The 24,488-nt window shown below is 61.6% G+C and overlaps 2 protein-coding genes across 3 annotated transcripts; one reads left to right on the top strand and one right to left on the bottom strand.

Moving 5' to 3' along the window:
* Positions 1-397: 397 nt before the first annotated feature.
* NPR2 (natriuretic peptide receptor 2) lies at positions 398-11,955 on the bottom strand. Of its 2 annotated transcripts, none has more exons than XM_074932043.1 (22): positions 11,180-11,955; positions 6,077-6,276; positions 5,879-5,992; positions 5,465-5,600; positions 5,285-5,379; positions 5,063-5,195; positions 4,866-4,950; positions 4,636-4,756; positions 4,194-4,268; positions 3,951-4,028; positions 3,710-3,814; positions 3,362-3,433; positions 3,125-3,284; positions 2,897-3,052; positions 2,651-2,819; positions 2,392-2,538; positions 2,088-2,211; positions 1,908-1,976; positions 1,645-1,819; positions 1,456-1,554; positions 1,264-1,355; positions 398-1,091 (listed from the first exon to the last, which is right to left on the bottom strand). In XM_074932043.1, the coding sequence occupies exons 1-22, from the start codon at positions 11,916-11,918 to the stop codon at positions 1,029-1,031; spliced, it is 3,207 nt and encodes a 1,068-aa protein (XP_074788144.1). In that variant the 5' UTR covers positions 11,919-11,955; the 3' UTR covers positions 398-1,028. The 2 variants fall into 2 exon arrangements, with proteins under 2 accessions (XP_074788144.1, XP_074788146.1); XM_074932045.1 differs by having other exon boundaries at positions 4,636-4,765.
* On the top strand, positions 11,250-24,394 carry MSMP (microseminoprotein, prostate associated). The gene is made up of 4 exons (XM_074932046.1): positions 11,250-11,384; positions 13,788-13,989; positions 22,893-23,001; positions 23,395-24,394. The coding sequence occupies exons 2-4, from the start codon at positions 13,944-13,946 to the stop codon at positions 23,582-23,584; spliced, it is 345 nt and encodes a 114-aa protein (XP_074788147.1). The 5' UTR covers positions 11,250-11,384; positions 13,788-13,943; the 3' UTR covers positions 23,585-24,394.
* The last annotated feature ends 94 nt before the right edge of the window (positions 24,395-24,488 follow it).

The raw sequence follows: 24,488 nt of genomic DNA on the forward strand, positions 1-24,488 counted from the left end.
CATCCCCTGGGACATGCTCTCTCCCAGTGCCCGCAGTGGGTGACTTGCGGCCCCCCGTCCCCAGGCACAGGTGGCTTCCAGTAAGAGGCAGCGGCGTGGCCAGAGCATGAGCTCAGAGGAACGCACCGCAGTCCTCACGCCAAAGCAAACCCTGCCGTGGCGGCCCTGCCTTCCCAGCACCGCCCCAAGCCCTCACCAGCCACTGCTGGCTCCCCGTGCTTGCACTCCCACCCCACGCCGCAGCCAGACCCCTGCGGTACAATGCTCTGGGATGCTCCAGGCAGCCGTCCCCCACCCAGGCTGAGCTCGATGTTGGGGTCCTTCCCCACAGCTCCCCACCCCACTTGGCGCTCCAGGGCAGAGCAAAGCAGAGGTCGGAACGGAGGGATTTGGGGAAGTTTGTATTTCAACAAAATAGTTTGCAGCGATTCCTATATTTACACCTGGGGAGGGGGGGTATTTACATGACCCGGTGGGGCTATATACAGGGGAAGGGGAGACTGGGGAGGGGGGGAGCCACAGCACTGAAGCCTGTCCCGGCCAAGGGGTCAGTCCTGGCAGGAGCCCCCATTTCCCTCCTGCTCCAGGGAGGGGGTGACATGGGCACAACTGCCAGGGGACAGGTACTGAGAAGAAATGGCAAAGTGCCCTGCGGGGCAGCCAGGCCCCGGGAACAGCTCAGAGCCAGCTGAGCCATGGGGGAAGAGGGCAGGGGCAGCAGGACCCCAAAGAGTTGGGAGATAGGGGGTCCCCCACAGGCTGGATTGGGGCCAGACTTCCCCCCCTCCAGCAGAGGCTGTGGGGGGAGGTGGGCGTTGCTGGTGCCGATGGAGGGGGTCAGGCGGTGCCATGGCCGCTGGCCCCCCGTGCCCAAGCCCTGCTGAAGCAGGGGGGCAGGGGCGGGGGGGGGGGGGGAAGGGCAGGTAGAGCTGCAGTGACAAGGGGGGTGCCGGTGCATCCTGGGGTGCCAGGCGCTGGGAAGCATGGTGGCCCCACTGGGGATGGGGACTCTGCCACAGCCGCCGGGATCAGATGACTTTGGAGTCTTTCCTCTCACCCAGCAGCCAGTACGTCCGCATCTTCCCCTTGCCCTGGGGTGCAGAGGGGGGTGTTGAGACCCTCCCCGCCCCTGGTGCTGCTCCCTGAGTGCCATCCCCAGCACCAAAGGGGACAAGGGTTTCCAGTCCCAACACACCCACCCATCATGTGCCTGCCCCTGTGGCAAGAAGGGCTGGCACCCCACCAAGGTCCCCATGCCCTCACCTTCATCTCCACATCCCCGCGCAGCTCCAGCTCAAAGCAGCCAAACTCATCCAGAACCTCCTTGGTGGTAGATGAGACGTGGATCTTCAGGGCTGGGTGGCACAGAGGAGCAAAAAGGACATGGGTGGGTCCAGGAATGGGGCATGACCTGTGGCACCAGACCAGACCCCAGCTGCTAGCCCCATGGCTCACCCTGGCCGTTGGACTCCATGCGGGACGCAGTGTTCACCGTGTCCCCGAACAGGCAGTACCGTGGCATCTTCAGACCCACGACTCCAGCGCACACAGGACCTGTGGGCACAGAGATGCCCGGGGCTGCTGTAGGGCGGGTGCGCAGGCGAGCATCCCCCAGCCACGGTGCTGGCCAGCGTCAGGGCTCACCAGTGTGTATGCCGATGCGCAGGTGGAGCTGGTCATTGGGCCGGTGCCGGATCTTGAAGGTTTTGACGGCCTCGAGCAGGGCCAGGGCCATACGGACGATCTCACGGGCATGCAGCTTCCCGTTGCGCACCGGCAGCCCCGACACCACCATGTAGGCATCCCCAATGGTCTCCACCTGCAGGGTCAGGGGAGCAGGTACACCCCAGGCTCCTCGCTGTCCACCCTCACTTTGGGAGGCTGCACTTGCTCACCCACCCCCTCACCTTGTAGACATCAAAATTGTCGATGATGGCATCAAAGCAAGTGTAAAGATCATTCAGCAGCGTCACGACCTGGATGGAGGAAAGGTTGTGGGGCTGGGAGCAGGCATGTCCCCCCAGCCCCAGGGTACGAACCCTGCTGCCAGCCCCACAGAGGGGGTAGCCCCCCAGCCCTGCTCTCACCTGCATGGGCGTGCTCTCTGCTGAGAGAGCAGTGAAGCCCACGATGTCACTGAAGTAGATGGTGACGCTGTCGAAAGCCTCAGCCCGCACCGTCTCCCCACGCTTCAGCTGCTCCGCCACAGAGCTGGTGAGGACAGGGGGGATGGTGGTGGGCTCCCACCCCAAATGTCCTGCTCCCCCTGTGTCCCATGCCCTGCACCAGCATGGAGAGCTTGCAAGGGACCCCATGCTTGCACAACAGTGGGTGCATGCTGACCCCATGCCAACCCCCAGACCCACATGCTCCCATCTCTCCCCCTCTCACTGGGGCAGAATCTGGTAGAGGAGGTTCTCTGCCTTGCGCTTCTCCTCCAGGTAGGCCTGTGTCCGTTCCTCCACCAGCTTCTCCAGGTTGTTGGCATACTGCTCCATGCGTGACAGCAAGTTGTCCAGAATGCTGGTGCTGCCCTCCCTGCCAGGGTGCAGGCAGCTGACACCGCGGGAAGAGGTGCCCCCCCACCACTGCCCCCATGGCTGTCCCTGCTCCCGCCCAGAGCCACCCTCCCCACTCGCCAGCCACTCACTTGTTGAATCTGCGGATAAAGACCTTGATCTGGCTGAAGTCAGGGCGCTCGGCTGGCTCCTGCGCCCAGCAGCGCTCCATCAGCACTGCCAGCTCCTCGCTGTGCACCCCGATGTCGATGGAGGGACGGAAGAAGGGCTTCTGGCTGTTACGCACCTTCTGCACTATCTCTGCAGGGGGTGGCCAATGGTGAGCACTGGACCATCCCTGTAGGGACAGGATCACCCTCCCTGCCCTCCACACTCACCTTTGGGGCTCAGGTCCATCCCCTCGATGTAGAAAGGTCCGTTGCGCAGGGCGACCTCCTGCACGATGATGCCAAAGCTGTAGACATCAGCTTTCTGCATGCCCGGGGTGGGCAGCCGCCCCTTCTGCAGCAGCTCCGGGGCTGTCCACAGCTTCTCTGGTGGGACACGGCCATGGGGTGGTGAGGCAGAGCCACCCCATCCCCCGGTGCCCCTGAGCAGGCACTCACTGGCATAGAGGGCATGTGTGTCCTCGCCGTCGCAGGGTGAGCGGAAGCTGGCCAGCCCGTAGTCGGTGATCTTCAGCACGAAGCGGCTGTCCACCACGCAGTTGGATGACTTGAGGCTGCCGTGGTGGCCAATGATGCTGTTGTGCAGGAAGGCCATTCCCTGGGACGGATGGACATGGTGAAGCTGGACATCTCTCAGGCACCTCCCCCAGCCCCTCGTGCCCCTTGCTTGGGTACCTTGACGATGTCGTTGATGAGGGAGTAGCGAAACATCCAGTCCAGGTTGATGCTCTCATTCTCCAGGACATCCTGAGGCAGGATATTGAGTGGATCCCGCCAAGCACCCAGGGAATGGTGGCATCAGCACCAGCCTTACCAAGCACCCAGCTGCGGGGGGGCTCTGCAGCACCCCCCCCCCCCCCCCCCCCCTTCCACCAGCTTCTGATGCCTGCTTGGGCAGCTCTGCTGCGAGTCATCTGGGGTTTGGGTGGCCACCAGCATCTAGAGTCCTGTCTTCAGCACCCAGCCCAGCCAGGTCCCCAGGAATGTCTAAGTGTCACCCCTGGTGCCCCCAAGCCCCCCTACCTGCAGACTGCCCCGCGGGCAGTACTCGGTGATGATGCAGATGTTGGGAGGGTCGATGCACGCCCCGATGAAGCGGGTCAGGTGGTTGAACTGGATGTCCCGCATCTGGAGGTGGAAATGGAGCCGAGATGGGCTTGAGCTCAGAGGGGACAGACTGCTGCTCTCACCAGCAACCCCCCTGCTAGGACCAGTCCCTGCACCCCCAAGAAGGTGCCCACCCCAGTCCAGACCCCAAACCTACATGCTTCAGCTCGAAGAGCACCTGTCGCGTCAGCTCGATGCGCTTCTTGTTGATGTGCTTGATGGCCACCACGTTGCCCTGGGGTGCCAGGCAGAGGGAAGAGCTCAGCACACATCAGGCAGATTTGGGGAGGGGAGGAAGGTGCCAGCATTCTGTACGGCTGGGGTGAAGCCAAGGGGGAGCACTCCAACAAGGCAGGGGGATTTCAGGAAGAGAGCTCAGCTCCCTGACTGCTGCACTGACCTTGAAGTGGCCCGTGTTGGCAAAGATCTGGTACTTGCCGTGGGTGGTCATCAGGGAGCCGTAGCTGGAGCCACGCTGCAGGGAAGGAAGGGGTTAAGGATGGGGACCCTGGTGCGGAGAGTGACAGACACCAATGGAGCAGGGCAGGGATACCCAGGGCTGTGCAGGGGATGGTGCAGGACAAGCTCTGAAGGGTCAGGACAAGATCTGCATGCTCTGTAGGGAGGGCGAAGGCTCTAGGATGAGGTATGGTGTGCTGCAGGGGATGCAGGGGATGGATAAAGTGTGGCTCTACTGGGGATGGGGAGCTGTGTAGTGCTGTGTGGGGCTGTGGCTCTGTAGGGGATGGAGGGCCACGTAGGGGATCAACAGGGGAGGAGTGTCATGCAGCACAGGGGCAGGGGCAGGAGGAGGGTGGTACCCTCAGGCTGGCAGTTCTCACCAGGGACAGGGTGAGCCGGCTGCCTGCTGCCTTATGGTACCGCTCAGGACTCCCGAATTGCAGCTCATCCCAGCGGATCCTCCAGAGCATGCTGGCAAGCTCCTTCTCCAGCATCAGCTTCCTGGGGGGCACATGGGGGTCAGGCCCCCATTCCCCTTGCACTGCCTGCCCCCTGACCAGGCTGAGGGGTGCCTGGTGCCCAGGCACAGGCTCCTCCAGCCCCAACTGACCTGAAGATGAGGAAGCTGGAGATTCCAAACATAACGAAGGTGAGGCCGGTGCCCAAAGCCACGATAGCCAGCATGGAGAGGGGGGCTGCAGGCAGGAGGGGATGTCAGCGTGGCCAGCTGGCCACAGGTACCAGGCTGCCATGCACCCACATGGAAAGGTGCTGGGGACCAAGGGATGTGGGGACCAGAACACCCACTTTTATCGCAGGAGGGGTCATCCACATCAAAGACGCAGGGTGGGTTATCCAAGGGGGGGGCCCCCTTCACCCAGGGGATGGGTCGTCCCAGCCAGTGGATCTGCTTCTCCACACCCGAGTAGTGTCCCACCACCTGTGGCAGAGAGAGCTGAGCCCCCCCCAGCCCCCAGCATCCCATACCCCATCCCCAGCTGCCAGCAGGACCCCAGTGCCAGCTCCCACCTCATATTGCCCACTCTCAGGGTCACTCATGGCCCATAGGTTGAAGTCAGTGTCCCGGTCATTATTGCTGTCCATGCTCACCAGCCCCGTCACCCCTGCGGGAAGAAGCAAGACCCAGGTGGGACAGGGACCAGGTTCCACTGCCCCTGCAGCACCCAGCTGCCCCTGTCCCACCATTACCTTGGAACTTGCGGTCCCGCATCTTCTCGATGATGTGGGTGGCATTTTTCTTGGAGCCGCCCTCCCGCAGGGTCTCATTCAGCACCATGGCGTACAGCAGCATCCCATCATAGAAACACCCCGCCACCAGGTTCATCTGCCAGGGGGAACCTCAGCACACCCACAGCCACGTGCACAGGAGCAATCCGGCCCCAGGACCCCCACACCAGGGCCATGCACCCACCCATGGGCCCCTAACCCCACACCGAGGCCAACACACACTCTGCAGGGATGGCAGTGCCTGTGGCTGTTCCCACCAGAGACAGCCCCTCTGGCGTTGCTTGTGGCCATGTCCCACCCCCTGCATCCTGGTGAGGTGCCACAGCCCGGTGCAGAGGGTCCCCACCACCCCATCACACAGAGGGACTCACTCACCAGGGAGTAGTTGAGCTGCACCCCAAATTTCTGCTTAGCTCGCAGGATGAGCTGGGTTTGGAAGTGCTGGTACTCAGGGTTTTGGGGCTCATAGTAGGTGATCACCAGTACCATCTGCAACCAAGCACAACACCTCGGATCACACAACGGGGTCAGGCTGAGGAGGTCCCCATCGCCAGGCAGGCAGGCACAGCTCACCTGGAAAGCCTCACGCAGCCCTGAGTCCTGTCCCGGGCTCTGCTGCCAGGGCTTGAATGGGTCATGGGAAGAGTCGCCCCGCAGGCTCTCCCCGAAGACGTCCAGGTAGAAGAAGACATAGTCGCCATTGGTGAGGTTCTCCCGCTGTGCCAGCTGCATGATCTGCTGCAGCATCTCCGGCGGCCCGCAGAGATACACCACTACCGGCGAGACGTCGGGCGTCAGGTGGGAGATGCCACCCCACCCCAGGGCACCCCACCCAGGTGTGGGGAGGGCTGCTTTCCCTTGGGGCGATGGGGCACAGCAACCCCAGGGGCACAGTCAGTGGCTGCGGGGAGGACAGAGCAGGCAGATGGGGCAGTGCTTGGCTCACCACCTTGTCATGCCACAGAGTCCACTCAGCCCCACGGCCCTCACTGTCCCTGACCTGCTCTTGCCACATCAACCATCCTGGGCTGAAGGGGTAGAGGAGAACAGGGGAACCTTGCTCCAACATATGAGGCAGACACCCCACGCACAGACTCCACGCGCCCTGCTCTAGCATCCATGCATGCCCTGCTCCAGCAAAAGCCACCCATGGGAGGTCTTCCCCAGCATCTTCCCGAGCTGCTCCCCAACAGCCCCAGCCACGGGCCGGGAGGGCCAGGAGAAGCATCGAGGCCGTGCGCCAGAGGCCCCTGGGGAACCCAGGCTGGGGAATGGGACAAGCCCATGTTTGGGTTCGCGGCTGGCCGGCCCTGTGGCAGGAATGCGCAGGTTCCCGGATTCCAGCACCTTCGGCGGCCGCTGGCGTTAATTGGAAACAGAGCATCTCGCTGGTGCGACCCACACGGCAAGGGGGTGCCCGGGCCCCGTCTGGCCGCCCTGTGTGCTCCCAACTGCTGCCTGGAGATTTTCCAGCTCAGATGGGATGCCCACCCGGCATGCTGTGTGGGGCTGGAGTGGGGCTGGCACAGAGCACCACAGGCTGTGGGGACGGGCGCCTGAGAGTGTCCGAAACCCCCCCGAGCAGGGGCCCTCCTTGCCCTTGCTGAGGATCCTGCCACTGCCTCCTCCCTCCCCCCGGAAAACCAGGGCCCCTGCTCCCGCCAGCCTGGCTGGGAACCCGGGATTGAGCAACGGAGGAGGCGGCGGCGGCGGCGGGTGCTGGAGGAATGTCACGCTCGGGCACTGGCCCCAGTGCACAGCCCTTCTGCATGGGGCCCAGAACCACAGCCGGATCTGGAGCACCGGGAGAGGGCTGGGGACAGCAAGGAAGCCCCTGACCTGGGATGGGGTCCCTGCTCTGGAGGGCACCCAGCCATGCAGGCAGGAGGGCTGACAGGGTCACCCACAGGGGCAGAGAGGCAGCCCATGGGTGGGAGAAGAAATGCAGCACAGCCACCCTGGGGAACCCACAGTGACGTGGGGAGCTGCTCCTGGGCATGGGGGAGAGGGGAATCGAAGCAGCTTGGGCTGTGCATGAGCAAAAGCCCATTTCAGGGTCTGAAATGGTTTCCTGCTGAGTGCTGCAATACCTCAAATAAACACTCTTGGCTTCCCCGCTTCACTAGTCTCACACCCAGAAATGTGTCGTCCCCAAATTTCTAGGCCAGGATGGGCAGATCAGCATCTCCCAGGCACACAGAAGCTGAGGGTCCCTCCATGGGGACACAGTACAGGACCCTCCCCACCCCATCGCAGGCGCCAGGACAAGGCAGCCCGCGGCACCACACAGGCTGGGGAGCCACAACAGCTGGTGACAGATGGTGGGACATCCCGCGCAGCCGGCCCCCGCGGCGGCGGCAGCAAAAGCACGCCTGGTCAAAGGCCACCGAGCAAGGGGATCGATGGCGCCTGGATGGCTCCCCGGGGACATGTCGCAGGAGCCGTGCAGAAGGGAAGGGTCAAAGCTCTCCATGACACTGGCAGCTGCCTCCAGCTGGCAGCCTCCTGCCTGGCCTGCAGCACCCATGCCTGCTCATGCGCCCCCTGAGGGGTCAGCGAATGGCCAAAGGCAGCCTCAGCATCACCAAGCCAAGGGGAATGAGGTCCATGCAGCCCCCAGACATTTATTTAAGGAGGCAGAGTGCACAGCCCCAGGGGATGGGCAGGACCCTGCGCCTGCAGATGGTGTGGCAGGACAGTGCCTGAGCCCTGAGTGATGAAAGATAACCCTAAACTGAGGGCGAATCCTGATTTCAGGCAGCAAATCCCTGCAAATCGCAGTTTTGACCAGCCCCACCAGCACCAGGCACTGCAGCAAAGAGACCTTTGCCCTGGCCAAGCAGCTGTCCCGCGCCCAGGGGTATTGTGGCCGTGAGGACCAAACGCACTCCCCTCCCAGCGGCAGCACCCAGCCATCTCCCCAGGCAGGGGACCTGGGCTTTGCAGGCAGATGCTCTGGTAATTCCCTCAACCACAGCTCTAATTGTATCAGTGCTTTTGCAAGTGGCAGGAGAGACGTGGGGCCCTGCACGTCACCCAGACACCAGTGAGAGGGGCAATGAGAAGTGCAAGATGGATACACACGACAGGGCGATGCACCCACATCCCCGCGTGCCCACTCTTTAGAGCCATGAACATTGGGGATGAGCAGTGTTGGAGTCACACGGTGGGGCAGGGAAGCAGCTTTCCCCAGGGAAGGTTTACCAAACCCCTGAACATCACCTGGGAGAAGGGAGGTGACGCCAAGAGGGATGACATTTGGTGTCATTGTAGGGCATGGACATGGATGTGGCTGTGACTGAAGATCCTGCTTCCCTCTTCATGCCATGCCAGGCAGAGGTGGGCACCCTGGCACAGCCTGCAGGGTCCCCACTCCCTGCCCCATACCCCCGGGTTAGGAAAGCACCTAACATCAGCATCACAGCCCTGAGCACCCATCCCTGTGGGGCCAAGCACCCAGCCCCACACTCTGCCCCCACCTCTGGGGTGTCACCAGAGGGGCCCAGACCCCACGACATCCCGGCTCAGAGGGCTCCCAGGTCTCTGCCCACGCCTGGCTGCCTCCCCCAGCAGACATGACCCCCTGCCTGCACCAGGAGGGATCGATTCCCATCGAGGTGATTTACGACACAAGGCCGGAAATGTTGATGGGACTCGCTGATTTTAGCCTTTTTCCCTGCACAGCCCTTTGCCCCTGCCCCATGCAAATCTCTACACCCCATAGCTGGTGACAGCACACACAAGGGACCTCCATCCCAGCCCCTTAGCCAAGCAAATGAGAGAGGCAGCCGCAAGCTGCTCAGCTCCTGCAGCCCGCCACTGGATGCCCAGCCCCATGGACACAGCCCCACTGGCATCAGTCAGTCCAGCTTTAGTGAAGTGACCCCAGTCCAGCACCCTAAGGTGCCCCAGCCACACACCCCCAGCCTGGTCCCACACAGCCTTGGCCACGTCTCCTGTTGGCCCATCTGGCTCCACTCATCCCAGCTTGATGTCCTTCTTAATGACACAGCATCTCAGGATCCATTAAGAAGCATCATGGAGCGGCTGGCTCCAGGATCGATACATCCCTCTCATCAATAATGAAAGAGCATCAGGCTGCCCTTGCTCTCCAGCTGCCTCTGTAAGCCCCTCCATTTCCTCCCACTCCCAATATAGCCGCTCTCCTGGGGCACTCACAAGGCACCAAATTGATTTATCCCTCCATCGGCAGGGTGGGGCCATCCCCAGCCCCATCCCTGGGGCACAGCAGGGATAGGCACAGCCTGGGGCACCCAGGTGCCAGGCTGGGGAGCTCTGCCTGAGCATGGCACAGCGGCCTCAGCATGTCAGCACCAGGCTGCTTGGGGCATGTAACCACGGCCTGTGCTGCCCTTCAGATGGCCACGTCCACACCATCACCTTCACCCTCCGAGGAGGTGGCTGGATCCTGCCTGCCCCCGGGGAGGCCCCAATCCTGCTAATGCAGACGGTGGGGTGGCCCCAGTGCCACTCACACCACGCGTCTCACCAAGATGAGGGTCCACCCTGGCTCTCCCCCAGCACAGGGTGACTAGGCTGGGGGGCAGGGAGGGGAATCCTGTGAGCCCCCCCGCCCTACTCTGGACCCCCCCACTGGCACTGGGGTGGCCTGGGGGTCTCAGGTCCTGCCTTGTCCCCTGTGTACCCACTTCCCCATGCTGGTCCTGCTGCTCCCCCAGCCCTACTGTGACAAAATGTGCCCACCCCTCACTGTGCCCTACATTCAACCTGTTTTGCCCATTCCTCCCCATGCCCCACAAGTCTCACGGAGACCTCTGCCCATTCTCATGCCCCACACGGGTCCCCCTGTGCTCCCGGCCCCTCCTTCTGTCCCACATGGGTCCCACTGTTCCCTGGCCCCTTGCTGTGCCTCACACGGGTCTCACTCTGCCAGCCCCTGGCTGCACCCCACACGGGTCCCACCATGTCCTTGGCCGCTTGTTGGTGCCCCACATGGGTCCCACTGTGTCCTTGGCCCCTCACTACACCCCACACAGGTCCCAGCTGTGTCCTCAGACCCTCACGGTGCCCCACAAAGGTGTCACTGTCTCCGTGGCCTGGTGCTGTGCCCCACAGGGATCCCACTGGGTCCCATCCCCTTGCTGTGCCCCACACGGATCTCACTGCCCTCTTAGCCCCTTTCTGTGCCCTGCATGGATCTCAGTGCCCCCCTAAACCCTTGCGGTGCCTCAGACAGGTCCCACTGCCCCCCTGACCCCTTGCTGTGCCCCACACGGGTGCCACTGTGCTCTTGGTCCCTTGCTGTATCCTACGTGGGTCCCACTGCGACCCCATCCCTTTGCTGCACCCCAGATAGGTGCCACTGCCCCCTTAACCCCTTGCGGTACCCTGTATGTGCTCCACAGGACCCCAGTCCCCTCGCTGCACCCCAGACAGGTCCCACCACACCCCCAGCCCCTTTCTGTACCCTACGCGTGCCAAACAGCACCCCCGCCCCCCCACTGTGCCCTACAGGGACCCCACCGCATCTTCCGCCCCCTGCTGCGCGCCGCGGAGGATTTTACCTCCTCCCCGAGCCCTGCGCGGTTCCCCCGCAGGGAGCCCGCTCCGCGCCCCCCCCCCCTCCTCTCCGCGGGCGCTCAGCCTTGTCCCACGCCCTCCTCCCCCCGCCCCACGCCGCGCCGCCCCACGCACCGCGCCCGTTAGCCTTGATGAAGTGCACGGCGGTGTCGGGGCCGCCCTCGTCGGGGGAGTAGATGTGGTGGCGCACGGTGAGGTTGCTGCCGTCCTGCAGCTCCTGGTAGACCCCCTCGACGGTGAAGTAGTAGGGTCGGTCGTCGGTCTTGCGGTCCACGTAGAGGAGGACGGCGCGGGCGCTCCAGTTGAAGTGGGCGTGGAGGTGGGAGACGAAGGCACCCAGTTTAGGGGCCGAGGGTCCGGTACGCACCGTCGTGCTGTAATGCTCCCGTTTGCGGCTGAAACCCGCCGCCACCGCCCCGCCGGTGATGAGCGGCAGCCGCCAGTGCGAGGCGAAGCGCCCCACGGAAGCGGCGGGGTAAACGCATCCCGGCCCGAAAAGGACGTCGGGGTCGTGGTAGAGCTTCAGGTCCACGGCGTTGAGCGGTGCCACGTACTCGGAGCAAGCGCCCTCCAGCTCCGAGCTCATGAACTCGACGCGCACCGAGAAGGGCCGCGGCAGCAGCGGCGGCTCGCCCCGCTCCAGCGCTTCCAGCGCCAGGCTCAGCGCCGGCCCCACGCGCGGCCAAGCCCACGCGTAGCTCACGTTGCGCTCCGGCAGGACCACCGCCACCGTCAGATTGGCGACCGTCCCGTCGGGGGTCGCCGCTCGCCGCCGCCCCCCTCCCGCCGCCGCCGCCGGCACGGGCAGCACCGGCAGCAGCAGCAGCAGCAGCGGCAGCAGCCGCGGAGCCATGGGCCGCGCTGGCTCCTCCGCCCCGGCCGCCGCCCGCGGCTCCTGCGCCCCGCCGCGCCCCCCGCCCCGCCGCTCCCCGCCCTCCCCCCGGCGGCACCGCCCCGGGCCGGCCAGCGCCCTCTGCCGCCGTCCGCCGCCCGACCGGACGGCACGGGGATGGGCGGCACCGCGGGGCGGGGACCGTGTCCCAAAGAGGGGGGCTGGGGAGGGGTGCGCCGGTGCGGAGGGAGGGGAGGGAGGAGGCGGGGAGGGCTGTGTGTCCCCGGTAGAGCGGAGGGGCTCTGGGGTTCCCCGGGGCGGGGGGAGGGCTCGGTGTGTTCGGTGCGCCCCCCCCCCCCCGCCCCCCCCAATTGGCAGGGATTGAGGAGGGGGTGCCTGGGTACTGGGGGGTCCGGGAGGGGGGGCTGGGGAGGGAGCATCCGGGTTCGGGGTGTGCCCAGTGGGTGGGGGGTTGAGGAAGGGGTGCCTCGGTTCTGGGGAGGGAGCACCCAGGTTCTAGGGGGTCCCACTGGCTTGGGGGATGGGGAGGGGATGCCCCATTCTGGGGGTCTCCACCAGGGGTTGGGGAAGGCCCTGGGCAGTGGGGTGCAGGGGGGGTGTGAGATGGGGCCTTGGCAAAGGGGTGCCCTGGAGAGGGGTGTCCCGCCGGCGGGGGGGTCCGAGGAGGTACATGGCTGTCGGGTGCAGCTAACTGATAGGGGAGGAGCCGTCCTGGGTGCGAGTGTCCCCACCAGGGATTTCGGGGGAGGTCTTGGGCTCTAGGGGTGCCCGCGATCTGGGTGCCCTCTTCGGGGGGACATCCAGTGCCCTGGGTGTGGATATCCCCCCTGGGGGCAGGTGGTCCCTGGTGATTTGGGATGCGGGGGGGGAAACTGTGGAGCCGGGCCCAGAAGCAGGGTGCCCTGGGGATCCAGATGTCCCTGACACCCAGGACATCCCCCCAGCAGCGGAGGGTGCGAGTGGGGAGCCGTCCCACATGGCCTGGCAGGGGTGGGCAAGCAGGGGGGGCTGAGGGCAGGGGATGCCGGGGGGCTGGAGGCAGTAGGCATGTCACCACGGTGGGTTTCAAGTCTCCAACCCCTGTTCTATGGGACATAGGCCAGTGGGGTGGTGGGATAGGAGGGTGGGGGGCTGCGAGGGGAGCAGAGGGGGTGGGGGGACAGCCCGTGGAGCACAGGGGAGGGCTTTGGGGGGCAAGGGCTGGTTCTGGGGCAGGAAGCCCTGCACAATCCACCCCCCCAGGACGCCTTGGGGGTGGGATAACCTGGGCAGATGGGGGCTGCCGGTCCTCCCTGGGGATTTGGGGAAGGATCCGAGACGACGCCTGCCCTGGCTGCCATGGGGGGCTGCCCCAGCCCTGGGGAAAACAGAGATGCCCTGTATTTGCAGCGGGGGCCTCGGTGGGGCAGGGGGGGCTTGGTGGGGGCAGCGTGCCTGTGGTGCATTCCTCACATTCCCAGCCTGCTGGCTGCTCCCATCGGGCGGTGGGGGGTGGTGGTGGGGGGATTGGGGGGAGAGGTGGGAATAGGGGTGTGGGTGTGTGCTGACTGTCCCTGCCCCACGTATCGGAGATATGGGGGGACATCTTGCATGTGTGGGGCACAGAGGGGAGCGCAGGGGGGAGTCCAGTGGCTGCACGAGCACCCTGTGGGTCTTCCTGCTACTGCTGTCCTGTAAGGTCCCGCGGGGTGGGGTGTGTGAGGGACGCCGCACTGAGCAGCGGGCAGGGGGTCCTTGTCCCCTCCTGGGTTTTGGGGCAGGCGCCCAGAGCAGAGCAGAGCAGAGCTGCGGGCATGGCACCCCAGGGTGCCCCGGCATGGGCCCCTCCGCAGCCAGGGCTGCCGGCAATCACGTTTGCTCTCGCTGCAGGTGTCCCCGCCATGAGTGACACGTCCTTCCCGTCGCGGGGTCGTGGAGCTCATCTGACCCAGCCTGGCACACCCGAGCTGGGGGGATTGGGTTGCCAGCTATAAATACCCTGGCCTGGTTGCGGCACGGAGCCATCAGCGGTGCCTGAGCTGGAGGATGGTGCTGCTGCAGGACAGTGAAATCCAACCGGCAACGAGTATAGGTGGGAAAGGAGAAGCTGGAAGGGTCTGGAAAGGCTTCCCTGTGGGGTGCGGGGCTGGGCACGGTGGGTTGGTGATGGTCCCATCAGGGACCACAGCCTCTGTGGAGTGGCCCCTGGTGCCAGGAGCTCACGGGGTGCTGCTGATGGTGCCAGGTCCTGTGGCCTCTATGCGCCCCCACGCTGCACAGCCCAGCCCCGGGGCTTGTGTCCTGAGCTGCAGTGCCATCGCCAAACCTTGGGCTCACCTGGTGGCACAGGCCAGGGTGCAGCAGGGGGCAAAGGGGTTGGCAGCAGTCTTGATGGGGAAAAGCCTTTTCCGACCTGTCCTCTCCCTGCCTGCAGTGGGCAGGGAGCAGGCAGCAAGGCGCTCATCTGGGAGGTGGTGATGCTCTCGCAGGACCTGCCGCAGGCAGGATGCAGCCAGCAGAGAAAACGACCCTGGAAAATTTAAAAAAAAAAAAAAAAAAAAAAAGAGATATGAGGGGGGAAAAAAGCAGAGAAGTCTGGAGGGAGTGTAGGGGCAACCCAGGGAGGACTCACTGCAGGCGGGATGGGGTGCGTGGGGAGCCCCTGCGGGGGGCCGTGTGTGCCGGGGCACATCGCGTATTCGTGTGTGTGCCAGCAGAGGGGGCCCGGTCACCGCTGCCTGTACGCCCCGCACCCTGCACCCCCACAGTCGGGAAACACCGCTGCAAGCCACCGGGCTGTGCCGGCTGCCGCTCGGACACCCGGGCAGCCGGAGGGCACACGGGGCGGCTGTCCCGGCTCTGCGACCCTTGTCGGACCAGGGCACCCCCCCAAAAGTGCAATGCGGGGTGAGGGGCCAAGGTGGGGATTGGGTCTCGTGGGGCTTGGCAGGCTTGCTCAGCCTGCTCTCTGGGGCACGTGGGGCTGGGGGTCACCGTGCTTTAGGGTTTCTGTAACTCCATATCACCTGCCCCATCACCCAGTCTCACAATGAGTTTTAGCCTGTCTGTGCTTGGCATCCTGCATCTTGGAGCTGACAAGTTTTCTTTGCACGTGGCTGTGCCCAGCACTCTGATCTTGGTGGTCTGCAGTGGTCCATGACAGTCTGTGGCAGTCCGTGGTGGTCCATGGAGTCCATGGTGGTCTGTGTGACAGTCCATGGGGGTCCATGATGGTCTGTGGTGGATTGTGGTGGTCCATGGTGGCCCATGACAGTCCCTGTCAGTGGTGGTTTGTGGCAGTCCACTGCAGTCCACAGAGGTCTATGCTGAACTGTGGTGATCCATGGTGATCCATGACAGTCTATGGTGGTCCATGACAATCCATGACAGTTTGTGATGGTCCATGGTGAACTGTGGTGGTCCATGACAGTCCACAGAGGTCCATGATGGTCTATGGTGAACGGTGATGGTTCGTGGTGGTCTGTGGTGATCCATGACAATCTGTGGTGGTTCATGAGAGTTTCTGGTGGACTGTGGAGGTCCATGGTGGTCTGTGATGATCCATGACAATCTGTGGTGGTCCATGGCGATCCATGTCAGTTTGTGGTGGCCCATGGTGGACTGTGGTGGTCCATGGAAGTCCACAGCCATCCATGATGGTCTATGCTGAACTGTGGTGGTCCATGGTGGTCTGTGACAGTCTGCAGCAGTCCATGGTGGCCCATGGTAGCCCTGGTGGTCCTCACAGAGGACAAGAGCATGGTGGGCACCAAGGGCACAGCCATGCCCACCTGACCCAGGGAGCTCATGCCCATTGTTTTCCATGTTCCCAGTGAGTGAAACCAAGCCCCAGGTCTCCAAAGCTGATGATTAATTGCTAAAGAAAGTTTTTCACCTCCTGGGATGCAGCAACACAAGCTAGTGAGCTGCAGGGCCCTGCCAAGCACGTTCACCTCTGCACTGAGAGTGAGGCCAGGAACTTGTCAGCCTCAGGAGGGGGCTGTAAAGAGCGTGGCAGGCACCACAAGTACTCAGCCTGTGACATGGTTGGCTTTGCCAGGGCCAGGTGAAGGAGTCATCCAGGCACTGCCATGGCAGGGCATGTATGCCACTGGGTCATGGGGACATCTAGCATGGATGGGCAGCAGTTCCATCCAGCTGGAGGCTGGGGGCTGTACATGGAGTTTCAAAGGTGGGGCACAGGAAGAGGGCAGGGATGGATAAGGCACCACTGAGGCTTCCCATCTCTATCCAAGTGGGAGCCAGTGTCCTGATGGGCTCTCCATTCCCTGTGCTGGAGGAGCCACTCTATAGCAGATTGGAGAGGAACATCTCCAGAAGGTCTGGTTAGTTTTGGCTGGGTGGGTGCAAAACCACAGGGATGGGTGCAGGCACACAGGGTGACATTTGCACGTCCTGTGCTCCTGCTGTCTGGGAAACCTGAAGGGCTCCTTGTTTGGGTTTGGGGTTTGTGTGCCAATAGTGGAAAAAATGGAGCAGAGGCAAATATTTTAAAGGAAGAAACATGGTTAATGTGGGAGCTATGTCATCTCCCTGGTTCAGGGCAACAACTGTTCCAATGTGTCTGTGGGGAAATCCCCAGCACCCACACCTCTCCGTGCCCCAGACCCATGGTGGGATCCTATGAGTGTCCTTGCAAGGCACCAGGACAGGACATGTCACCCATGACCCCCTTTCAGGCGGGTGTTGCCTGAGTCGAGCTGGGGGCACCTGCTGTGTTGCTTTCCTCTCTGTCTGCTCTGGGACTCCCAGCCCAGGTATGAGGCATCCTGGCCCCATGTCCAGATGTTCTCTTCCACCATGAAGCCACTAGCCTTACATGACTTTTCCTGTAAGGTGTCCCTAAAGCAGGGTAGCATCCAAGAATGCTCCCATGGGTGCCAGCCAACAATATGGGTGCCAGGATGATATAGGGTGCAGGGAGGATCTGTTTTTCTGATTGCACAGAAAGTCCGGAAAAGATCTGTAGGATCTGTCCAGGACCCAGAAGGTGCCAGTATCTCCTGAGGCTCTCCCTGTTCCTGCACCCATTGAAGCATGGTGCCCAGGACAGGTCTGGGAGTCCCCAGGGGCTCCCAGCACATCCCAGAGCAGTTACAAGCCAGGGTCAGCACCAGAGTCACAGCACTGCCGTGGCAGTCCCCTCCATCGCGGGGTGCCTGGACCCCTGACCTCCCCAGCAGGTCCCCAGGCCCAACAGGCTCATGGTGCTTTTTTGGCTGGTGCAGCTCCTGCATGGCCCAGGAATGATCTCCCAGGGTTATTTCTGACTCACAGGACAGGAAACGTTTCGGGGGTTTAAGCCGAGCTGAATAATGTGCTCATTTCCTTGTGCCGACTACAAAGCACCTGCTCCAGGGGATTTATGGAGTGCCGGCCTCTCGCACTCGCTGCGTGGCTGCCCGCCCGGATGTTTTTATTTTCCCGGGATGGCCAGCAAGTGCCAAGGCTTGTTTTCCTAAACACCCTGCGCCCTCCCGGCACGTTTCCTTGAGGGGACCCTGGGCAGAGCCACGGGCTGCAGTGGACCTCGAGTTCTGGGGTACCTGGGGTGCTGGGGTGCCAGGGTGGGTGCCAGCACCCTGCCAGGGCCGAGAGCAGTGGGGATGGGTGGCTAACCCACGAGCGCCAAAACCTGGCCTGGGATAAATGGCCAGGGAGAGTGCCAAAGGGTGATGGAGAGGGATGGAGCATGGGGGCAAGCAAGGGAGGATGAGACTGTGTGAGAGAGGGCAAGAGAACAAGGGAGCCTGAGGGAGCCATGGCGGGGAGCTGCCTGGGCTGTGGAGCCCTGTCTGCCACCAGCTGTGGGGAAGAGACACCCAGCCTGGGGTGGGCAGAGCCTGTCCCATGGCCAGGGATCTACGGACACCATCCCACAGCATACCCCGTCCCACGGCTGGGTACTCACAGACATCCCACAGCAGACCCTGTCCCACGGCTGGGGACCCACAGACATCCCACAGCAGACCCTGTCCCACGGCTGGGGACCCGCAGACATCCCACACCAGACCCTGTCCCACGGCTGGGGACCCACAGACACTATCCCACAGCTGGGGACCCAGAGACACAATCCACCTGGACTTGTAGAGCCCCTGCAAAACTTTGTGCTCAACTCATGGGTTAGGAACAGTTGTCCCCTGTGAGGAGGGTCAGCGTGTGGGCTAAGGCACCCATGGGACACCTATGGGAGATGCAGGGCATGCCAGCATGCCTCCCAGCCCATGCTCTGCTGGTGGCACCAAGCTCCATCCAGCAGGTAGCCAGCCTGCAGGGTAAGGTGACATGAAGGTTTTCATCATGTCCCCTCTGCTTTGTCCATTTTTTGGAGCAACACTCTCATTGCTTTAGTCCTGGTGGGGTCAACTGATCCCACCTGTACTTCCAGCATCTGGGAGCTGTCCTATCTGGTTTACCAGCTGTGGGATGAAGGATGGAGTGAGCTGTCTGTCATTCCCTGGATGGTCCTTTGTCCACTCTGTCTCCCTTCCTGGTTCCTGGTTGTCCGGCTCTCTCTGACCCTCCTTGCTCATCCTTCCCCAGGGTCTGACCATTACAGGGAGTGTTCAGGTGAGCAGACATAACACAGAGCTAGCATCTACCTGCCCACTGCCTGCACCCTGCCTGCACTCTGCCCTGGTCCTCTGGAGGCTCTGGGACTTGAAGCATCTTCAAGGCTCTGGGCAAGGAGAGATGCCCACATCCCACAGCCACCCCAGGGCCTGAGGCAGCACCAGGGAAGTTTGGATCAGTGATAAGTTGGGGATGGGTTTTTTGGTGGGTTTTTTTTGTTTTTTTTTTTTTTTTTCTGTTTAGAGAGAAAATAAAGCACTTGTGGGGAGCAGGAGCCAAGGTCCCCAGTGCCTAAAACAGCAATCGTAGCACTTCCTTGGATTTATGGTGTTTGCTTTCACAATGCCAGCCGGGATCCTGTTTGCTTCCTGCTCTGCAGCTGCAGTCCCAGCTGAAGGCTCAGGAGATTCAGGTTTTATAACACTCCTGGATCCTGCTGATGGCAACTTGTCCAGCATCATTTCTTACCCCCACGTCTGCTGTGGGGCTGGAGTGGGCTGTTGCCACCCCATCCCAGCACCCACTGGTGTGGCTGCTTGCCCCTGCCCATGCCCAGGGTGCCATCCTGTGGCACCCGGGGCTTGAACAGCAGCTCTGCAGAGGGAGCACCCAACCTTTGCTGGAGAGGCCAGCAATGCTCAGCCCTCGGTGAGGTGCAGCACCCAGCTCTTCTCAGGCGCAGCTACGATTCGACAGCCAGGCCAGGGGGGTGCTGCCAGGGGGATGCTGAGACATGGATGTAACCTTCTATGGGGTCCCGGGATGCTCAGGGGTGGTGACTGTTCCTCACTGACATGCTTGGACATGCAGTCAGTCCCTGCTGTTGGCCTCCACTTGACAAATCCGTGACTGAACTTACAGGAAGGCTTTTCTTCCCTGGGTCTCAGTTGCCTCTTCAAGATCTGAGCACCAAAACCTGTTGCCCTCTTTCACTCTCCAAGGCAAAACCTCCTCTGGGATGCACTGGTTAGTGCAGCCAGAGAGGATGTCAGCTCCTCCAGCCATGGCACCCCTTGGGTACCTAAGCTCTTCAGCACCGAGTCCAACTTCAGTTGCTGCTTTCCAAGCTACAAGGCCCCTCCTATATGAGCCAGACTGAAATGCTGCAGACCCCATGGGGCATGTGCTGGGGCCAGGCGAGTGCCCAGTGATGCAAAAGTGGGGAAAGGAGAACGACCAGTAGAGGGAAGAGCGGAACTGACAGGCTGTGAGTGACCACCGGCCTGTCCCATGCACAGCCACAGCATGGAGGGTTCTGCACTGCCCAGGTCCCTCTGCAACGTGCTGATGGGTGTCCTGACCCCCTTTACTCCTCCTCTGCACTTACCCACTGCTTTGATGAAATACCCAAAGGCCATGTGTGGGCTGGTAGCCTTAACCCACTTTCTGGGAAACTAGAATGGCTACAGAAATCCTGTGAAGGCCTCCCCATGTCCCTGACGGAGCAGGGGCAGTGCCCCTCCACAAGGCCAAGAGATGCTCTCCCCCTAGATTTTCAGCACCCTTCTGGAAGCCTGGCCAAATCATGGAGGCCTCCAGATAAAACCCACCACTTTTGTTTAACATTTGCTGTACTCAGTGATGAAACCATGGTGGATTATTTCTTTGTGGTTACCAGCACGTCAGGCTTCTTTTTCCAAACACACAATAGGAATGCTCACTTACTGCTCTGGCTACAAATGCTTTTATCCTCCTTATATAGTAAGAACTCTGCACCAGAGAGTGAGTTTTGTTTGTCACTGATACATTTCATCATCCCAGCTCACAGCCCTGTGGTCAGCAGTTTATTCATGGGTGCCCCAAACTTCTCTGATTTATTATCGGCCTTTTCCAGCTGATCCCACCCTTGCTGCCACCTGGCCACCCCACCCAGAGGGGCATGACATCATCCAGAGCACTCTGAGAGGGCTGGGGTAATTCTCCAAGAAGGAGAAGGGATGCAAAGCTGGGGCTGCTCTCTCAGAGGTAAGAACACAAGATGTAAGATGGGGATGCAACAGGATGGCGAGGGGGCCCAGAGCAACAACATGAAGGGACTACGCCTTCAAATCTGAAGGTGGTGAATTCAAAGCGGTTAAAAGGAAGTGTGTGGGGGGGGTTTTTGTTGTTTTTTTTTTTTTTTTTTCACTCCCTGCTTAATTAGGCTGCCACAGGAAAATGCTCAGGCCAAAATTTAGCAGGATTGAAGGACGGATTGGGCATTTATGTGGATAACAAAAATATCCAACTATAATAGCGGATGCCAACACAAATTCTGGAAGGGATATTAAGCCTCACGCGTCAGGGTGTAAACCTGTCCCAAACTCTCAGAAAATAGGGAGCTTAACACAGGGGCAGATGACCCACATATGCTACCGCTACTGCCGCCGCCTCGTTGCCAGCACGGCCCCACGCTGGCTAAGCCACTGGCTGGACCATCCCCGGAGCCCCGTTTCCTGCTGCCGGCAGTGCCTCTGACAAGGGCTGTGAATTTCTCTTGGCAATTCAGTCCTTTGCTTGTAGCTGTCGGGGGCCATGTGGCTCCCAGGGCTCTGACCTTCTCCATCCCACCCATCCCCTTGTTTTGCCAGCTGATAACAGTCTTATCACTGCAACCCAGAGGCAGCCCCTCTGGGTAAGGTTCTGTGTGGACCACAGGCATGTCCCTGGGTGGTGTGGCATCTTCCCATGGCTTCTTGCTTCCAGCCAAGCCCTTCATTCCCCTCTCAGGTCATTTGTTGCCCAAGTGCACCTTCACGTCCTGATTTTATTCCTCTTATTGCCTATTTCTGCTGGGGCCAGTCTCCAGCCTGTGGAAGGGGCTGCTCAGCTCTACATCTCATGGGTGCTGCATGTACACTGGCACAGCCCCACTTTTATGGGCACCACTCAGAGAAGCTCTAGGTCATGCCTCATGCAGAGCCTTTGTCACTTGCTCTGCATCAGTGGCAATTGCTGAACTGCCAGCTCTTGGCCAAAAACCCTCTGCTGTCACCCCCAGCCCATGCGTGGCCACAAGCTTGGCATGCCTGCAACCTGAGCTGGGATGAAACAGCCATGCTGTGTTACCCAGGCTGGGTGCGAACATCTCCATCCCCACCGAGGATGGTGCCATTGCATCCCTCACTGGTTGTTAACAGCATGCCTGTGCCTCTCTGGTCCCTACAAGATGAGATGCTCCCAAAACCTTGGCTGCTGTGAAGGATCAGAGCCGGCTCAGCATGACCAGAGGGGAGCCTGGAGCTCTCCTGGTCAGGGGCCAGGGGTTCCTGCGCTCGCTCTGTGTGTGCTCACCACCCTGCCGAGGTCAACCCCTCTGGGGTCCCTTGGATCCCCCCTTGGTGCAGAGCCTTGCACCCGCAGGGGCTTCCAACTGGAGACATTTCTGGAGGGCATGAATCAGCTTTTCACAGCTTGTTAAAAATCTTGATCCTACCTCTTGTTTTCATGCCTTTCAAATCAGGAAATGAGTTTTACAACTTTTCCAGTGGGGCACAGCTGGTGGCCAGGGTCGTAAAGCTGAACTTTATAAATATCTCTTGTTGGGATCAGGGGAATAGCATTAAAAAGGCAGAGAGAGAGAGAGAGAGAGAGAGAAAGAGAGAGAGAAAGAGAAGGGAAAGTAGCAAAGGCAATAGAGAAGCAAGGCAACCTCAGCGAAGAAGCCCAGCCATGCGAGTGCAGAAGATGGGGTGTGCTTGGGGCAGGCTTTGCCTGCTGCTCTCCCTCCTCCTCCAGCTGCCAGTCTCTCAGGCCAAATGCTACTTCCAGGCTAAAGGTAAGTGGGGAGGTGAGACGGGAAGAGGCCGATGGGAAGAGGAGGCCTCAACTTTCCCTGGACCAGTGGGGCTCTGCCCTGTGTGCCTGCGAATGCAGAAGGGACTGTGCCGAGCTCAGGAGTGTGATTGTGGGCCAGTGATGAGTGGAAGGAGCAGTCTATAAACCACAGAACAGCTCCCCAGGGCTCTGGCTGAGAAACAGCTCACTGGGCCATGAAGAGCTCCTGGCAGGAGCCCGGCTAGGGCTGAACGTGCAGGACTGGCAGCAAAGGGAGGAGGACTGCCCATCTTTCCTCTGCTGCCTCCTTCCAGGGCTGCAGAGAGGCTCCGACCCCAAGGGGCATTGGATATGCCCCCTCCAGGGAAGCAAGAGCCACTTGCGTCTGCTCTAGGCTCCTGGAGTAGCAGGGAGAGACTGGGCATGGCCAGGAGAGGATGGATGGGAGCATTGCCCGTCAGATGCCTGGGCAACCCATACCTGCAGGGTGGCAGAGAGGCCACCAAGTATCTTCTGTACCACAGGGTGGGTGGGAGGTCATGACATCTCCCCTGTCCCCTCTTTCAGGGCACAGGGGTGCCAAGGAGGCTGCCACATGCCCCGATGCAGGCCCACATGTGCTCATCATTACCATTTTCTTTGCAGCTCCCTGCGAGTACGAAGGAAAGCAGTTCTCCCTCGGGGAGTCATGGCTGAGCGCCAACTGCCTGCTCTGCACCTGTCTGCACCCCATTGGCGTGGGCTGCTGTGAGACGTGAGTGAGGGGCCAAGGAGTGCTGGGGGTGGGCTACTGCCCGCAGTGGCAAGGAGGTCGTGTGGGTCTGGTGGCTGCAAACGCAGCCAAGCAAACATCAGAGCTCTGGGGGGCTGTGTGGTGCCAGGCCCTGGGGGACAAGGGCCAGAGTTGGGCAGGAGACCACCAGCAGGTTGAGGGTGGTAGGGTGAGTCGGGGAGACAAAGCAGAGGCTGGGGGTGTCTTAGCACAGCGAGATGCACAGATGTGCTGGGAGCTGTGGCCCAGCCTGCTCGAACTGGCCTGGGAGATGCTCCTGCTGGGGGGCTGGCAGCAGAGGAAGCCACCTGGCCCTGCCAACAGCCCCCTGGCACAAACCAGTGGAAGCTGATGGTGTCATACCCTCTCCTGCAGCACCCAGCACCCCATCGACTTCCCTGACTGGTGTGAGGCCCACTACGACTCGCAGACCTGCCAGATCTCAGTGGTGCAGAAGGCCAACCCCAGCCTGCCCTGCGTGAAGAGCATGGAGCATGAGTGGGGCTCGGCTGGCACCCCTGAGCCGCTGAGCAACAAGGTGCTGGGTGCGGGGCTGAGCAGATAAAGGCTTGGCAGCGCCCTGTGCCCCCCAGCATCATCCTCCCTCCTCCAGAGCACACCTCCTGCATGCTCCAGACCTGCCCCAGCCCATAGAGATGTCACTGCCGCCACCTTCGAGGGAAACCACTATCCACACCAATGTGTTAACATTTACACTGTAGCGCTGCCACGGTACGTACGGCTTTGCTTCTGCCTTCAGCTTCCTGAATTGAACGGGGGCCCCCTCCCTGTGAGATGTCCTGCACACCGTGGGAATGCAGATCCTCTGGGATCTCCTCCCAGGTGGGTAGGAAGCCTCCAGCTACTAAAGAAAGGGCTACGGGACTGAATCATCTGCATCACTACAGTCTTGTAGTCCTGCATCCAGCCTCAAGCTAAGCAGCTCCTCCCTCCCTCCCAGACCCCTGTCCCCCTGCACGGCAGCCCCTGGGAGCTCGCTGGGGATCACCGTGGCCCTTCCTGCAGGAGCCAAGCACCCCAGCCAGCCTCTTCTCTGCCCCGGAGCACGAAGGGCACAACCCACCTTTGGAACCACTAATGCCCCTGTTCCTGCAGCTCCCAGTGCCAGAGTGGGTCCCTGGCACTGCAAGCCAGCCCTGGGCAACACTACAATGGAGCCAGCCTGGGGTGGGCGGCAGAGCAGGGGGAACCACTAGAGATGTCCCCAGGGGAGGTGTGTCCCCCCCCCAGGCTGCAGGGGAGTGGGGCAGGGAGCTGGGCATCCTGCCAGGGTTCAGGGAGCTGAAGCAATCCGCATGTGCCAGGGCGGAGCTGGCTGCCCTGGCAGCCTGCCCCAGCTGGTGCCATGCCTGTGCTGTGCAGAGCTTTGTGTAGATATTTCTGTTCTTGCAATAAAGATATTAAACAAAGAGGTCTCCAGCCTGTGACTGGCATGCAGGGTGGGCTAT

The sequence above is a fragment of the Athene noctua genome, chromosome Z (assembly GCF_965140245.1).
Source record: "Athene noctua chromosome Z, bAthNoc1.hap1.1, whole genome shotgun sequence".
Taxonomy (NCBI): domain Eukaryota; kingdom Metazoa; phylum Chordata; class Aves; order Strigiformes; family Strigidae; genus Athene; species Athene noctua.